We start from the raw sequence: 17,442 nt of genomic DNA, 5'->3' as shown, positions 1-17,442 counted from the left end.
AGCAGGAAATGCAGACTAAGCAGACAGGCACTGGGCGGGGAGGTGTCCCTCCTATGGGCCCTGTTTGTCTCAAGAAGCCTTGCTACAGTGGCCCAGACCAAGAGATGAGGGAGCAAAGGAAAGTCACCAGTTACGAAGCATCCACCAAGCAGCAGCGGGACAGAAAAAAAAGCCCAAAGACTTGAAATCTTGTCCTCTGAGAGCTGAGACCTCCACCAGAACCCCAACAAAATCACGAAACACTGAGACAGGAGAGGGCTGGGAGGGCGTGTTGCCTTGGTGGAAGCATGTCTGGGACCATTTACCCTTAGAACAAGGGTGCTCCCACACACACTTCTGCCACATAGATGCTCTTGCCTGCTGGGAAGTCAGCATCTTGCCTCCTGCCTTTGAGAAGAGACAAGGCAAGAGGCAGTCCCAGCAGACAGCAGAGCTGCCGGAGTTGGTTCTGGAGCAGAAGGATCACCACCACGGGTGTTTTCAGGGACTTTTTGTCCATCTATTGCACTGGTGGGAAAAGAGGGGAACAGGAACTTGGCAAAGACCCGAAGGAATGATGTGGCCCTGGTTCACCTTGCCGGCTGCCTTGGTCCACTGGAATCAGGCATCCGAATGTTCCCAACCACAAGTATGGGGGAAGAGAGCTGGGATCCTGCCTAGGTGAAGCTACTAGTATTTAAACATTCTGTTTTGTTTCTGATGCAGAATATAAGGAGGAATTGCAAGAGAAGGGTGTCAGGGAGGAGAGGCAAGTCCTCAGCCTGCCTCAGGGGCTGCCAAAAGGAGCTGCTCCTTCCCCAGCACAGGGACACTGACAGGAGCCCCAAGCACCCTGCACCCTCAGAAGGGTCCAAGCCCCCTGCAGGTGTTGCTTGCTGGGGCTCTCAAGGGCACTGCTCTCTTCTCTCAGGCTTCCTCACCCCCGATCCTAGGCTTCCTCCCAGCCCAAGTCTCTGACAGTGCCAGTCAGTGCCTCTGGGGCCTGTGGGGCTACCACCAAGAGAAGAAAGGCTTCCGACTCTGAAAGCTCTGTGTGTAGGACTCGGAGTTGGAGCGCTGGTGCGAGCGTGCTGTCTCCACGATCACGGGCGGCATCTGTACCAGGTGCAGGGGGCTCTTGTTATCCTTCAGGGCCTGTGTCAGATTCAGGATCTGTAAGGGAACGACAAGGAAGAAAACAAGAAAGAGCAGTGAGGAGTTGGGAAGAAGGCTGGCAAACAGCATGTGCCTCTAAATCAGTGCTAAGTCACCAAGGAACAACAGACAAATGACTATTCATAAAAATCAAGGGGCCGGGAAGGTGGTGCTAGAGGTAAGGTGTCTGCCTTGCAAGCACTAGCGTAAGAAGGACCTCGGTTCGATCCCCCGGAGTCCCATATGGTCCCCCCAAGCCAGGGGCGATTTCTGAGCGCATAGCCAGGAGTAACCCCGGAGCGTCAAATAGGTGTGACCCAAAAAAAACAAACCAAACAAACAAAAAAATCAAAATAAATTAGTCAGAGGGAGAGAGACACAGAATAGTCTCACTCATGTATGGGTTTTAAGAAAAATTAAAGACACTGAAATAATTCCCAGAGATGAGGGCTGGAAGAACCGGCTCAAGATATGAAGCTCGGGCCAGAGAGATAACATGGAGGTAGGGTGTTGGCCTTACATGCATAAGGACGGTGGTTCAAATCCCGGCATCCCATATGGTCCCCCGACCCTACCAGGAGCGATTTCTGAGCGTAGACCCAGGAGTAACCCCTCAGCGCTGCTGGGTGAGACCCAAAAAACAACAACAACAACAACAACAAAAATGAATAAATAGAAATGGTGAATCAAGATAAAAAGGACTCCTCTTCAGTCACTTTAAAACACAATGAAAACAGGCTGGAGAGATAGTAAGTAGGTCAATACTTTTCTTGCAATCAGCAAACCTGGGTTAAATCCTGCCACCACATATGGTCCCCAGAGCATCTTGGAGAGAACCCTGAGCACAGAGCCAGGAATGCTACCCTTTACACCCCAAATACAGTAAAAACAAACACCACTACTTCTCTGCCTCTCCCTTCCAGTCAACAAAGACACCAAATAAAGGCTTTCAGCTTAACAGGCCCTCTAACAATTCTATTTTTAAGAAATACACTAACTACGCACAAAACAGCCCCAACCAATCATGTTTCTTTCACTACAAACAGTATAAAGCCTAAGAGTACAAGATCAGTGAACAGTTTGAGGGATAAGAAATGAGCAATTCAAAATATCTTACGAACATGAAAAACTGATTATAATATCTTTAGACAGAAATGAAAAGAGATAGGAATATCGTAATTTAACCACACCTTTCTTTTCTTTTCTTTTCTTTTTTTTGTTTTTGGGCCACACCGGGCGTTGCTCAGGGGTTACTCCTGGCTGTCTACTCAGAAATAGCTCCTGGCAGGCACGGGGGACCATATGGAACACCGGGATTCGAACCAACCACCTTTGGTCCTGCATCGGCTGCTTGCAAGGCAAACGCCGCTATGCTATCTCTCTGGGCCCACACCTTTATTTTCTAAAAGTCTATCCTGGGATAGTGATCATATCTGAAACTGGTGTTTTGTGCTGGCTTATTATTTTAAATCCCTATATCTAATTTCCTACAAATTATCATGTATACATATTCTACATGAAATAAATGACGGGACTAGAGCGATAGTACAGCAGGTAGGTCCTTGCCAGATATCCAGAAGTGATCCCCGAGAGCAGAACCAAGACTAAACTCTAAGCATAGTGGGTATGGCCCCAAATCACATTTAATTAAATAGAATATCATGCATCAAGTAAAACTTATAAAACAAATATCAAGTATAAAAAGAGATTTCAGTTGAATTCTTCAATGCTATTGTCTCTTGTCTTTTATCCCCAATACATTTTATTTTTATTTTAGATTTATGAAAAAGTTGCAAAGATAGTACAGAGTTGTGAATTTCTCCTTATATGGGCTTGCATAACCATGGTCCTCTACCAAAATTGAGAAATCACCCAGAGCACTTCGGCACTTGGGAAGTGTTTGCTTTTCTGGTCTGTGCTTCTGTTCCAGGGTCCTACTCGGACACCACATGCTCTGTTGCACCATTACAAGGAATTTCTATATTTCTAGAGGAGGATCGTCAGAAGGCCCACTAAGATGCTATTTTCTTAGTGCAGATTGCTAACTTGAAAACTCCTGAGGAATATTTCACCAGAAGGCCCACTGGGAAATTTCCTCCATTGTGGATGGCTGGACAAAATTCCTGAGAAATATCTTACAGTGAGATTTGCATCATGGTACGTACTGACATTCTGCCTCCTTTTTACAAATATTTAATTGGCCTATAAATGATTTTCCCTTCTGCTCTGTGTATATAGTAAAACCTTTTACTTCCTAACATAAGGATTTTTACAGGCAAATATAGCCTTAATTAAATTTCTCTACCTGGAAAATTTCAGCACCAAAATAAAGAAACAACTTTTTTACATGCAACTGATTCGAACAGATGGTGGTTCAAATCCCGGCATCCCATATGGTCAGGAGCAACTTCTGAGCACAGAGCCAGGAGTACCCTTGAGAGGCACCGGTGTGACCCAAATAAGCAAACAAACAAAAAACCCACCACTTTTTTTCTCTATCTTTAAACTGCCCTTGCAGTTTCTGCTTCTTGGGACATCTCTGAAAGGACCTTGTGTATTTGTTGACTGACTTTTACCTCAGAATTTACATTGAAACAGTTTGGCCAGGATGTAAAGGGCTGTCAAAACTTTTACCAGGTATAAAATCTGCATTTCTTTTAGATGAAGTCTTTCTCTTTCACTTGTCCCTTATTGCATAATAAACCTCTTCCCACAGAAATAGGAAACTTAGCTCCTTGCCTACCCCCAAATTTACATCTTTAGATATCTGAACAAGATCTGCTTTGAGATGTTAAAATTAACCTTCTTGTTAACTCAGGACTCTCACTTGATACAGATTTTTTTCACCATGTCTGAGTATCAGAGGAATTGTTATGTAAATTAATCAAGGCTACTGTTAATGTTTTTGTGTACTAAAAATATCTGTGCTTTGTTAATCTGAACATTCTTCTCATACCTGTGACTGGCAATTTACCTCCTATGTAATACCTGTCCCACACATTAAAAATTAGAACATGCGGGCCCGGAGAGATAGCACAGCGGCGTTTGCCTTGCAAGCAGCCGATCCAGGACCAAAGGTGGTTGGTTCGAATCCTGGTGTCCCATATGGTCCCCCGTGCCTGCCAGGAGCTATTTCTGAGCAGACAGCCAGGAGTAACCCCTGAGCACCACCGGGTGTGGCCCAAAAACCAAAAAAAAAAAAAAAAAAGAACATGCATGGGGCCAGAGAGATAGCACAGCAGTAGGGCATTTGCCTTGTAAGCAGCCGACCCAGGACCAATGGTGGTTCGAATCCCAGCATCCCATATGGTTCCCAGTGCCTGCCAGGAGCGATTTCTGAGCACAGAACCAGGAGTAACCCCTGAGCGCCACCGGGTGTAGCCCAAAAACCAAAAACCAAAAGAAAAAAAAAATTAGAACATGCTGTTTCTCCCACATACATGTGTGGTCTCTTTTTTCTTCAGATTTTGCCACCTCAGAAATTTTGCCACCTCTGAATCCACTCTCCTGAGAGAACTCAAAGAAGTTCTCTAACGCAACCAGATCCTAAAACCTAGCCCACAGCAATGCTCCTTACCCATTCTGACATATACCTGTAAATATTGCAGGCATATGTCAAAGGAGACTGCCCTTTCTCCCCCTTGTCAACATGAGAATTCACACTACATCTTCTCTGGTAGATCAGCATAAAAGCTCTGATTATAGAACCCCTTCTTTAAACTTCTCAAAATAATCAGGTGTTGAAGGTTTTCAAGGTCAAGTAGAATGTGCTGGGTTGACCCCTGAACTCATACACCTTCCATTCACTATTTGTGGCCTACGAATACTACCATAAAGAACCAGAGACTGCCTTGGCCCAGAGACCGGAAGTCACTAGGTGACCAGCACTAGAGTCCCTTCCTCACTGGCTCGGGTCATTTCTTACCTATTCAATGCCTGAATTCACTCACCAATGAGGGCAGAGGGTGAAGAAAACTGCCATGGACTGTGGGTGTGTGTGCAGGAAACTACCCAGCTAGAGACACAGTACTTCAAAGAGGTTTTGAAGTCTGACCAGAGCTTCAACGCTACTTTTTTTTTTTAAGTTATTTAATTTTGCGGGGCCGGCGAGGTGGTGCTAGAGGTAAGATGTCTGCCTTGCAAGTGCTAGTCAAGGAAGGACCGAGGTTCGATCCCCCGGCGTACCATATGGTCCCCCCAAGCCAGGGGCAATTTCTGAGCGCTTAGCCAGGAGTAACCCCTGTGCATCAAATGGGTGTGGCCTGAAACCCCCCCCCAAAGTTATTTAATTTTGGGGCCACCCAACTGCTCAAGGCTTACTCCTAGCTCAGTGCTCAGAGAAACATATAATGCCAGGGATTCTAACCAGGTTCTATAGACAGCAAGGCAAAATGCCTTAACTCTTGTACTATCTTCTAACTTTCCAACCCCCGCAAAACTTTTTTTTTTTCTTTTTGGTCTCTGTACTCAGAAATTACTCCTGGCAGTGTACAGGGAACCATGTCGGATGCTGGGGATTGAACCATGTCAGCAGCACACAAGGCAAGTGCCCCGTTCACTGTACCATTGCTTCACTCCCAAAAACATATTTTTTGCTTTGCTTTGGAGAATCAACAATGCCCTGGGGAGGGAACTCTAACTTCTCTTTCAAGGTGACTTGAGAAGAAAGCTAAAACAAGAATTATAGCTAAAACAACAAAAATTATAACAAAGACAAAGACAATATCTGAAGGCTTACCATGTGCCAGATACTGCTCTTACCGAACACTTGGTGTGTATTATCTCATGTAATCCCCTGGCCAACTTGGCAAAGTATTATCATAGGGTTTTTTTTGTTTTTTTTTTTGTGGTTTTTGGGTCACACCCGGCAGTGCTCAGGGGTTATTCCTGGCTCCAGGCTCAGAAATCGCTCCTGGCAGACACGGGGGACCATATGGGACACCGGGATTCGAACCGATGACCTCCTGCATGAAAGGCAAACGCCTTACCTCCATGCTATATCTCCGGGCCCGGGTTTTTGTTTTTTTAATTTTTGGGTCACACCTGACAGCACTCAGGGGTTACTCCTGGCTCTATGCTCAGAAATCGCTCCTGGCAGGCTCAGGGACCATATGGAATGCCGGGATTTGAACCACCATCCTTCTGCATGCAAGGCAAATGCCCTACCTCCATGCTATCCCTCCAGCCCCATATTATCATAATTTTATAAACAAAGAAACAAAGGCTCATGCCCAAGACCACGAAGCTGAAAAGTGGTAAAGCCCCTCTGATTCCACAGAGCAGCCCTTAATCTTGGAGACATAGGAGTCCTGCTATGAGCAACTTGGTGAAAATAAACCAGAGAGCATTGGGCTCATTTACTAATGAACTATCCAGTGCTGGCACACAGTCACTCACTGGACACCAGGGAAGGAAGAGGCAGGAGATGAGGAGACCTCTCTGCTACATGTGTCAGGGCTAACACCCTGAATAGGACACAAAATACATGCATGCACTCAACCCTCCCAGAGACTCTAGGCATATTGCCAGGGGATGGCCCCACTTACTTGTCCCCGCATGACAGCAATCTGCTTGTGGAACTGGCCTCTGTCAAAACCAGGATCTTTCTGCAAAAGAAAGCAGGCGATGGAGTCTGTACATAATCCCTCAGATGAGAAAACTCTTCATAAGGAAAGCCAATAAGAGATCAGCTAAAGTTAACCACCCCAAGAACTTTTTATGTCACAAACGGGGAAACTGAGTCTCATCACTAGCTCTGTAGTACTCCAAGCTCTGCAGGATCACTGTACCCATATGACAAAGCAAAGGATACACACCAAGGTTCCTCACAGCTGCAAATTTTTCTCACATCTGCCCCACTTGGGTCTTGCTGTCAGCATGTGGGAATCTTGCTCCTCACTGGCTAACATGAGCAGAGAGATGTTAGCCATTAGCCAATCTCCTGAGCTTGCTCAGGACTGCGTAGAGAAACCATTAGGAATTCCTTCTGCTATATGTCGATAGAAGGCTGAAGCTCCCGGGGCTAACCTTAAAAAGTTCATAGAGGTCCTCCTCCAAATCCTTGATGAAGTTAGGGTCTGATAACTTTGGAAGAATCAGATCTTTGATCTCCTGAGAGAATGGTATTTTCGCCTGGGGCAACCAGGCCCAGTAAAAAGGATCTGAAAAGAGAAAAGGACAACAGTAAAGCTGATGGAGAAAGTACCAGTCAGGCCAAGAGATGGTCTAAGTGACAAGTGTGCGATGAGGCTGAGTACTATATGCCACAATCCCTCCCCTGGCACAACCCTAGTGTGTCTCACCACCCTAGCAGTATTTTGGCATGACCCTCAACCTATCCCCCTCCACCTCAATGCTGCCAAATATGAAATGTTTATCTTTTCAATCTTTGTCTTTGACCTGTGTCAAAAGAAGTCTGATCTCCTGAACTATAACAGAATATTTAAGCCTAAAGGTTATTATTAGTAGTAGAAAAACTAGAATCAGACCTATTTCTGCCTAGTCCCAAAATATGAGTTCTTTCCCAGATCTGATATGGTTTTCCAAGACCTAAGTTTATCTAGAAACAACTGCTTATTACTGAGATACCAAGATGCTTCTTCTGAAAAGAGCCTTATCTGCAACGAGGCAAGTGACCCAACTGCTGTGCAGCAAAATAATTTTAACTCTTAGAAGAAGCCTGGGATTGAGGTCGTCTATCTCCATTACACAGATTTAAAAATAAAAACAAGGGGCCAGAGAGACAGCATGGAGGTAAGGTGTTTGCCTTGCATGCAGAAGGTCGGTGGTTCGAATCCGGCATTCCATATGGTCCCCTGAGCCTGCCAGGAGCGATTTCTGAGCACAGAGCCAGGAGGAACCCCTGAGCACTGCCGGGTGTGACCCCCCAAAAATAATATAAAATAAAGTAAAATAAATAAAAATAAAAACAAAATTAAGCAAGATTGGTCTTAACTTACATGCCCTCCAAGAGTCAGGATGCTTTAAGGGGAAAGCCAGCCCATTGTCTATAGCAGCAACCTTGATAATAGGATCCTTCACCAATACCCAATCTGTGTCCTAAAGAACAAAGAGAAACAACAATCTTAGGGTCCATACTCCTCAGACCTTATTTGTTTTGTTTTGGGGTCTCACCCAACAGTGTGGATTACTCAGCAAAGACTAATCCTGACACTGTACTCAGGGATCATACCTGGTGGTGCTCAGGGAATGTGATGCCAGGGATCTATCCGAGGCTGGCTGCATGAAAGGCAAGCACCCTACCCCCTGGACTATCTCTGGCTCCTTTCTGAGGCTTTTTAAAGCATGCCATTCATCTATTCAATATCTGAGCTAGCCTCCAAATTGCTATCTGAGCACAGTATAATCATGGTACTTCTTGATTGGCTAGTTCAAAGTTCGAGGAATTATTGCTATCTTAGAAAACATTTCCTAGGAGTTGGCTCAATGTCCTTCTGTGTGGCCCTTGACTCTCACTAGTGGTGCCCACATTTCTCAATGAGATAATAGATACATGGAAGCCAGCAGTGGCTACTCTTGCACCAGAGACTCTGATCCCTTGATTCAGTGAAAAAGAGAATGACAAGGTTGGGGAGACAGCTCAAAGGTGTGGAGTGCCCGTTCTATCCCAGCATCATAGGTCCCATGAGCAACAGATGTGGTGCTGATGGCCCTTAGTATTCCCAGGCCCCAGCACTAAACTATCAGAAGAGAGTAGAACTGGGAATGATCCTGAGGCCATGACCGGGGGGGGGGGGGGGCCCGGAATAGAGGGATAGAGGAAGGGAGAAAGGAGGGAGGGAGAGAGTTAGGAGGGCGAGAGGGAGGGAAGGAATGGAAAGAGAGGGGCCGGCGCGGTGCGCTAGAGGTAAGGTGTCTGCCTTGCCAGCACTAGCCTAGGACGGATCGCGGTTCGATACCCCCGGCATCCCATAAGGTCCTCCAAGCCAGGAACGACTTCTGAGCACATAGCCAAGAGTAACCCTTGAGCATCAACGGGTGTGCCCCCCCCCAAAAAAAAAGGAAGGGAAAGAGAGATGAAAGAAAGGAGGGAAGAAAGGGAGAGAGAAAGAGAGAGATGGAGCTGGGGAGTAGCACAGCAGATAGGATATTTGCTTTGCACGCGGCTGATGAAGGAAGGAAGGAAGGAAAGAAGGAAGGAAGGAAGGAAGGAAGGAAGGAGGAAGGAAGGAGGAAGGAAGGAAGGAAGGAAGGAAGGAAGGAAGGAAGGAAGGAAGGAAGGGAGGGAGGGAGGAGGAGGGAGGGAGGGAGGGAGGGAGGGAGGGAGGGAAGGAGGGAAGGAAGGAGGGAGGTAAGGAAGGAGGGAAGGAAGGAGGGAGGGAAGGAAGGAGGGAAGGAAGGAGGAAGGAAGGAGGGAAGGAAGGAAGGAGGGGAGGGAAGGAGGAAGGAAGGAGGAAGGAAGGAAGGAAGGAAGGACGGAAGGAAGGAAGGAAGGAAGGAAGGAAGGAAGGAAGGAAGGAAGGAAGGAAGGAAGGAAGGAAGGAAGGAAGGAAGGAAGGAAGGAGGAAGGAAGGAAGGAAAGGAAGGCAGGAAGGAAGGAAGGAGTCAGGAAGGAAGGAAGGAAGGAAGGTCCAGTTAGTGTTAACTAACCTTATTGCAGCAAATATTTTACAATAAAACATCAGATCATGAATTGTACCTCTTAAATGTGCATAATGTTGTATGTCAATTGTATGTCAAATAACTGGATTACTTTGTTGTTTTTGTTTTTGGCCAAACCCTATGGTGCTCAGGGGTTATTTCCTGGCTCTGTGCTTAGGAATCAGTCCTGGCAGGCTCATGGTGTTAAAGCCTGAAATGGATTATACTAATATACTAATTTACCTCTGTAACATTATTATAAGATTTGTTTGATTTGCCTAGGATTAATTTTAGTCATGACAAGTCAGGCCCTACCAGGCTCTGAGCCTGAGCAAGGAGCACAGATAAAAAGACGTGACCAGGAAAAGGCTGCACAGATAAGCAGACGTGACTGGGCTAAGGCTGGTCCTGTTTTTCTGGTAAAAGTATGTTTGTACAACAATGCTCTCATCCTTATCTAAGCTATACATTAAAATTGGTTCTGATGTAAGACCATTGTCTCATATGTCAAGTAAGACTGTTCAATTGCCCACATAGGATGCAGAGGGAATGGGAAAAGGATATCTGTGGTTAAAATCGAAAGAACTATTGTCTCACATGTCAAGCAAATGTTGCATTGTGTTTGAATGATAAAATGATTGCTGCATGGAATATCTCAGAAATCCTATAAATACTGTACATTATGAATGCTCAGGTTCCAGAGACCATGCACTTCATCAGGAAACTGTCAGACCCCGGGGCACCCAGGTAAAAATAATAATAAATAAAATCTCGATGTAATTTGTACCACAAATTGGCAGTCTCTTTCTCTCTGGGGTTTGGGGTGATGGGCAACTCTAATTCTAACTCTAACAATGAGACCATATGGGATGCCGGGATTCAAGGCACCTTACCTCCATGCTATCTCTGCGGCTCTGTCTTTGTTGTTTTTTGTTTTGTTTTGTTGGGTTTGGTTTGGGTTTTGGTTTTTGGACCACACCTGGCGGTGCTCAGAGATTACTTCTGGCTCTGTGCTCAGAAATCACTCCTGGCAGGCTCAGGGGGAGGGGGATGTCAATTGGGGGGAGGGGGAGATGTCGAGGATTGAACCTGTGTTAGCTGCATGCAAGGCTAAAGTCCTACCCGCTGTGCTAGCACTCTGCCTTTGCTTTTTTTTTTAATTAAAGAACTATCGTTTTCAAAATTATTGATAGTTAAGGAGCCAAAGTGATAACACTTCAGGGAGTTTGTCTTGCACAATCAAATCCAGGTTTGATTCCCGGAAGCCCAAATGGTCCCCCAAGCCTGCCAGGAGCAATTTCTGAGAGCAGAGTCAGGAGTAACCCCTGAGCACTGCTGGGTGTGGCCCAAAAACAAACAAACAAAAAAGTAGCCCACAAAATTATTGATAGTTAAGTTTTAGGCATATGGGAGGATTTCAACACCAATCCCACCACCAGTGTCAAATCCAATCACCAGTGTTCTCAAACTCCATCATCCCTTTCATCCCATTTCATCTACCACTTTGGGAAGCACATTACAAAGTTTGGTAGTTTCAGCTGAGATCCCATGTTTTCAATGTTGCTAAGTCTGCTTTGGATATATAGCTATACCATTCTTCCACATCACCAACATAATTGAAACCCAAAAACCTATTTTTCCATTACTTCCCTTTCTCATCTTCTTCCTTCCTGCTTTGATTTCTTTTCTTCTCTGTTCTCCTTCCTAGGCTCTGGGATTAAGGGTGATCTAGGCATCTCCCCAATACTGCATTCCATTTTCTCATCTAGAATAACTGGAATACTTTGAGAAACAATAACAAAATACACACTGTCTCTAAGCAAACATCCTACTAATTTTTAAAAATGTATAGACTACGGATCAGGAGAGATTATACAGAGGTTAAGGCACTTTCCTTGCATGCAGCTGAGTCCAGTTTGATCTCCAGCACCACATATTGTCCCTAAGAATTGTCAGGAATGATCCCAGAGCACAGAAACCGTAGACTCTTAGCACTTTAGCTGTGGCCCAATCCCTCCCCCACAAATATGCACACTAAATAGAGATATAAAAGTGAAGTAAAGTATGAAAATGAGAGCATAAAGGAAGTTGAAGAAAGCAGCTTTTTTTAAAAAATGATATCCATCCTGGAATTGTGGTCTCTCAGTAACAGAGAAGTGTTTCATTGATAATTTCGTTTTAAGTTTAGAAATTACTGGGTCAAACAAAATTAAACAAGTTCCTCTAATGTGCTTGAGCCTTTTCAAAATTTTTTCATTTTTGAATCACACCCAGCAGTATTCAGAGGCCACTGTTGGTCTGTGCTCAGGGGCTACTCCTGATGGTACCAGGATTAAAACCATTGCATGGCTGCTTTGCATGTAAGGTAAGTAGCTTAATGCCTGGACTATCTCCTCAGCCCTGTTTCTGAGACTACTATCCAGTACAATGTGATTTTTAACCCTATAAGCATCATCCAACAAGTAATTGTCACCAAAAAAAAATAATTGAAAAGAAATCTATCAAATATTATCCTCTCAACTTTACTTTTTAAATTTATTTTTAGAACAAATATTAAAACATTTATTCTTGTCTGGCAAGGCATCAGCATAATTATCTTATATATAAACATGTTTCTAGGGCCAGAGTGATAGTACAGCAGATAGAACATTTGTCTTCCAGGCAGCTGACCCATTTTGATCCTCAGCATCTCAAATAATTCCCCCAATCTTGCTAGGAATGATCCCTGAGCAAAGAGCCAGAAATAAGCCCTGAGAACTGCCAGGTATGGTCCAAAAACAAAACAAACCCTCATATTTCTTGCACATTTTCTAATAATCAGAGAATTGTACTGTATACATGAAGCCCATTGTAATAGAGCTGGATATTTTAATGTAAGCAGCAAATGAATAGCAGTAAGTCACTAATAGTAACTATGATTCTGAAATAATATGAGCAGCTAGAACTTTTCTGGTGGGACCAAACTACAGGCTAAAAACACTTATATTTTTGAAATGGGGATGAGCCGAGCCCTCCCACCCTCACTCCTGCCACCAGAAAATCCAGCATCCTCTACCCATACCCTCCATCTTCCCAGCAGAAAAACGGCCCCATTCCTCTACTAAGCTTCAAAAAAAATAATGGCTGCTGACTTTTCCCAGATAGTCTGGTCTGGGCTGATACCTCTGCAGCATTTCTCAGAGGAGTTCAGGCAGATTCCCCTTTCTGCATGAACCACAGCAACCCAGTGCCAGACCCTCCATTCTCCAACAGAAACAGCTCAGTTCCACAACTGAACCTCATCAAAATGTAAACCACCAAACTTGTTTCAGATCTATAGATCCTAATCACAAGTTTCTGTGAGACGCCTTAAAATTTCATCAGCGTCAGCCTAGTAGTATGCCAGGATATCTGAAGGCGAAGTTACATAGTAATCTAACAAGCTCAGGGAACCTGAACACAGAAGGCTCAACTAGCACCAGCCACAGCCCATTAAATCCTTAGACACTGACTTTAGTAACACCATGGAGAGAAAGAACAATCATTTCAAATTGACCTGTGTTGATCTACGTTTTGATAATTCCATTTGCCTTTGTATTGTAATGATTATGAAGTGAATTTGTTTGTTCCTGCATGGAGGCAGGCTAGGGTTTTGGGTCTGAAATTGGGGATACTGGTAAGGAAAGGTGTGACTGGTGTTTGAATATTTATTACCTGAAATGACTGTATTTTAAGCAATTTGGTAAATAATAGTGTTAGAATATAAAATTTAAAAAAATATATAGTTTATCAAATAACTGTAATTCTGGGGTTGGAGCGATAGCACAGCGGTAGGGCTTTTGCCTGGCACTTGGCTGACCTAGGACAAACCTTGGTTCAATCCCCCAACGTCCCATGTGGTCCCCAGAGCCAGGAGCGATTTCTGAGCACATAGCCAGGAGTAATCCCTGAGCGTCACAGGGTGTGGCCCAGAAAGCAAAAAACAAAACAAAACAAAAACCCTAAAATCATAAGCATTTTAATATTTTTCTTCATCCTATGCAATACAGACATTCTACATTTTGTTTGTCTGTTTGTTTTGGGGGTACATCCTGTGGTGCTCAAAGGTTACTCCTGACATCCGAACTAAGAATTTATTTCTGGTAAGCCCAGGAGACCATGTGGAATGCTGGGGATCAAACTTGGGTCAGCTACATGCAAGCAAGGCAAATGCCCTACCTGCTATGCTATAACTTCAAGCTACTTCTTTTTTTTTTTTAATTTAGACATGGTGATTTACATAGTTGTTATGAGTTACCATCCTACCACCATTACCCCAGAGTCCCTCCCACTCCTAACACCTGGACTATGACAAGTGCCACCTTGATTTTATGAATTTGTATGACCTAAATCCTTAACCAGTATGTTTTTTCATATTATGTATAGTCTACCTCATCTTCTTTAAGATATAGATCAACCTCTTACCCGAGAATCAGAACTATCCATGGGATAGTCATATTTAATCAGCCAGTTGTCATTGCCTCGATCTGTCAACAGAAATAGAAAATTAGGACTAGGACAATGTTCAAGTGGTAAAGTACAAGACTTGTATGTGTGGTTCCAGGATTTGATCCCCTGTACCACATTATACCGCTGTGTCCCTCAGCATTACCATTACCAGGTGTAGTGCTAGGCCCCTGAGCTATACATACATACATACATACATACATACATACATACATACATACACACACCCATATTCATATGTACATATGATTGTGTGTGTTATATGTGTGTGTGCATATATCTATATATACACTTAACAGAAAAATGAAATTTTCTTTCACTTTAATCAAAGTGGATTCGATATTTTTATATACTTGGACTAGTCAATTATTAATGTAGAATATCACATTAACAGAATCACATTAATTGAGATCAGGGTCTCAACAAAGACCTCTGTACATCCAAGTCCATGCAGCTTTATTCTAAATAGCTGAGAAGTAAAAGTGGCTCTGAGCAAAAATCAGGAAAGTGGAATATAGTATATCCAGCAAATGAATTATTTTTCAGCTTAAAAAGAAATCGGGCCCAGAGAGATAGCACAAGCGGCGTTTGCCTTGCAAGCAGCCGATCCAGGACCAAAGGTGGTTGGTTCGAATCCCGGTGTCCCATATGGTCCCCCGTGCCTGCCAGGAGCTATTTCTGAGCAGACAGCCAGGAGTAAACCCCTGAGCATTGCCGGGTGTGGCCCAAAAACCAAAAAAAAAAAAAAAAAAAGAAAGAAATCTTGACATATTTGTAAGATGAATAAATCTTGAGGGCATTATGCTAAGTGAAAGAAACTAGCCACAATATGACAAATCCTGTATGAATCTACTTACATAAAGTATTTAAAAGACAGAACTGTTCCATGACAGGCCTTGCTACTTTAAGAACAACTGCATGGGGCCGGGCGGTGGCGCTGGAGGTAAGGTGCCTGCCTTGCCTGCGCTAGCCTAGGACGGACCGCGGTTCGATCCCCCGGCGTCCCATATGGTCCCCCAAGAAGCCAGGAGCAACTTCTGAGCGCATAGCCAGGAGTAACCCCTGAGCGTCACAGGGTGTGGCCCCAAAACCAAAAAAAAAAAAAAAAAAAAAAAAAAGAACAACTGCAATCAAGGATGCAGTTTGGAACAGTCAGAGTCTTTTGTCTGAGGACAGCAAGAGAGGCTCCTGGTAACTGTAAAGCTAGTTTCTAGGCCTCATGACCTTTCATAAGGACATACCATGTAACTAAACAAAGCTATTTTGACTCATTGTTTTCTAAGACCCATCAAGGTTGAACAAAATGCTTCTGATCTAGAAACATCTCATCCTGACATACCAGATAGATCCATGCTTCCCAAGTTCTTAGACTTCCACCTAGGATGGACCTTGGTCCACCTTGGTCCACAGGATGGCCCAAAGCCCAGGGAACCTCCACGTGCTCACCAGTATTTCGGATGATGTAATCGAGCACCACCAACCGCTCAAATTGCAGCAGGAGATGCCGGTTGGAGTTCTCAGTGAGAGGTTCTGCTTCAAAACGCCGTAGCCAAAAGTCTGCATCTTTGTAGCCTTCAACGAAGAGCTGAAATGAACCAACCTGTAACCAAGAAGAGAAGAAGGTATTGAAATATAAGTCTAAATCTAAAACTTGGCACTACTTGGTCTGGAGCAATAGCACATGATAGGGCATTTGCCTTGCATGCAGGGACCCGGGAAAGATCCTGCTTGATCCAGACATCCCATAAGGTTCCCCAGCCTGCCATGAGTAACTTCTGATCGCAGAGCTAGGAATAACCCGAGCACTGCTCAGTGTGGCCCAAAAATCAAAAAATCAAAAAATGAATAAATAAATACATAAAATTTGGAAATACAGCCCAAGATAAAGACTCTATGGGTAAGCCAGGCACCTTCTAAGGCCCAGCAGGAGGTTACAACAGAGAAAAATGTTTTCCAGGTGTTTTCTTCCTTATTTCATTGAAAATAGAGGAGAAAAGGGTTGTAACAGTGATTGTTCATCCAAATTTAAGAGTCGCATCTCAATGTTCCAGAGGAATAAGTTTTCTTTTCTGGAGAACCGAGCTCTTGACAAAATGAGAAAGAGCAAGCTATTGCCTGTATCCATATGTAGGTATATAGGGCTCTGCTTCCCCAGATGGGATACTAGTCTATACAGTCATTTTAAGTAAGCTGCATACATATCGTCTACCTTTGGTGGTAGACCAATGCGATTAAACCGCTGTCCAACTTTTGGCACTTTCTCTAATGCAAGGCGCTTGCCCCTGGACTTCACTCGATCAATGGCACTATAGTTGAAGGTCTCACTGGCCAGGTATACGACCTAAAGGGAAAGAAGAAATATGGAGGTTAGAGCCAAGTTTCGTGGAACGACACTACAATGGCAGAGAACTGCTAGGTGCTTACCAGTATGTTGTTCTTCCCAGCACATAGAAAGAACACATTTCTCAGTCTTCCAAGGTGCTAGGTGTATGTCTCGTTTAGATCAAAATACTGTTAATATAGTGATGTCAAACTGTGACAACATCATTGTAACCTGTAATGCACATATAAGTTGATGATCACATCACACTATTTGGTGATTATCTATTCACATACCTAATTTCTCTTTTACAACTAATGAAATGTTGTAATGAGAGCTCAAGAGTTTGAACATATGCTCTACATGGAGAAGACCTGGGTGTGATACCCAGTACTACATGTTGTTTGGTACCCCACGCAACAATGGGAGCAACCCCCAAACACAGAATCCAAACTAGCCCCTACGCATACCTGAGCACTTTTGGGTATAACCCCAAAATAAGTAAAATGGCGAGAGCAGAGAGATAGTTTTGGAGCTATCACACAGATCTTATATGTAGCCGACCTCAGTTAGATCTCTGGCACATGGTTCTGGACCACAAGTGGGGTTTACCCATGTAGCAACATGAGCTCAAGCTCTGTCAGGGAGAATCACTGGGCAATGCTTGGGAAGTCTCCCATCCCTACAAATTTTTTTCACAAAGCTAATCTAAATTTAAAAAATAAAATAAAACGTCATTCTTCTATGACTAATGAAACTATCCAAAACTGGCAGAAACTAAGAAAAGGAATAACCATCAAGTGAGAATGACAGCCTTACCACATGACACTACCACAGAGGCAGTTCTGTTTCCATGGCAACAGACAGCAGGATCACCCGGGCAGAATCCTATTACAAGGGTG

General features: G+C 44.0%; 2 protein-coding genes across 2 annotated transcripts in view; one reads left to right on the top strand and one right to left on the bottom strand.

Moving 5' to 3' along the window:
- CRTAC1 (cartilage acidic protein 1) overlaps positions 1–17,442 on the top strand; it is a 541,606-nt gene that overhangs the window by 335,682 nt on the left and 188,482 nt on the right. The window lies entirely within an intron of this gene.
- Positions 282–17,442, bottom strand: part of PI4K2A (phosphatidylinositol 4-kinase type 2 alpha) — a 35,474-nt gene continuing 18,313 nt past the window's right edge. The window contains exons 3-9 of the mRNA XM_049790881.1: positions 16,430–16,561; positions 15,667–15,820; positions 14,179–14,240; positions 8,094–8,193; positions 7,162–7,295; positions 6,681–6,740; positions 282–1,152 (exon numbers count right to left, since the gene is read on the bottom strand). Coding sequence (XP_049646838.1) covers positions 991–1,152; positions 6,681–6,740; positions 7,162–7,295; positions 8,094–8,193; positions 14,179–14,240; positions 15,667–15,820; positions 16,430–16,561 — 804 coding nt within the window. The 3' untranslated portion in view covers positions 282–990. The remainder of the gene's footprint in view (positions 1,153–6,680; positions 6,741–7,161; positions 7,296–8,093; positions 8,194–14,178; positions 14,241–15,666; positions 15,821–16,429; positions 16,562–17,442) is intronic.

This window comes from Suncus etruscus, chromosome 17 (genome assembly GCF_024139225.1).
Source record: "Suncus etruscus isolate mSunEtr1 chromosome 17, mSunEtr1.pri.cur, whole genome shotgun sequence".
Classification (NCBI taxonomy): Eukaryota; Metazoa; Chordata; class Mammalia; order Eulipotyphla; family Soricidae; genus Suncus; species Suncus etruscus.
The sequence above is the reverse complement of the archived record's forward strand: the minus strand, read 5'-3'. Positions and strand labels throughout refer to the sequence as shown.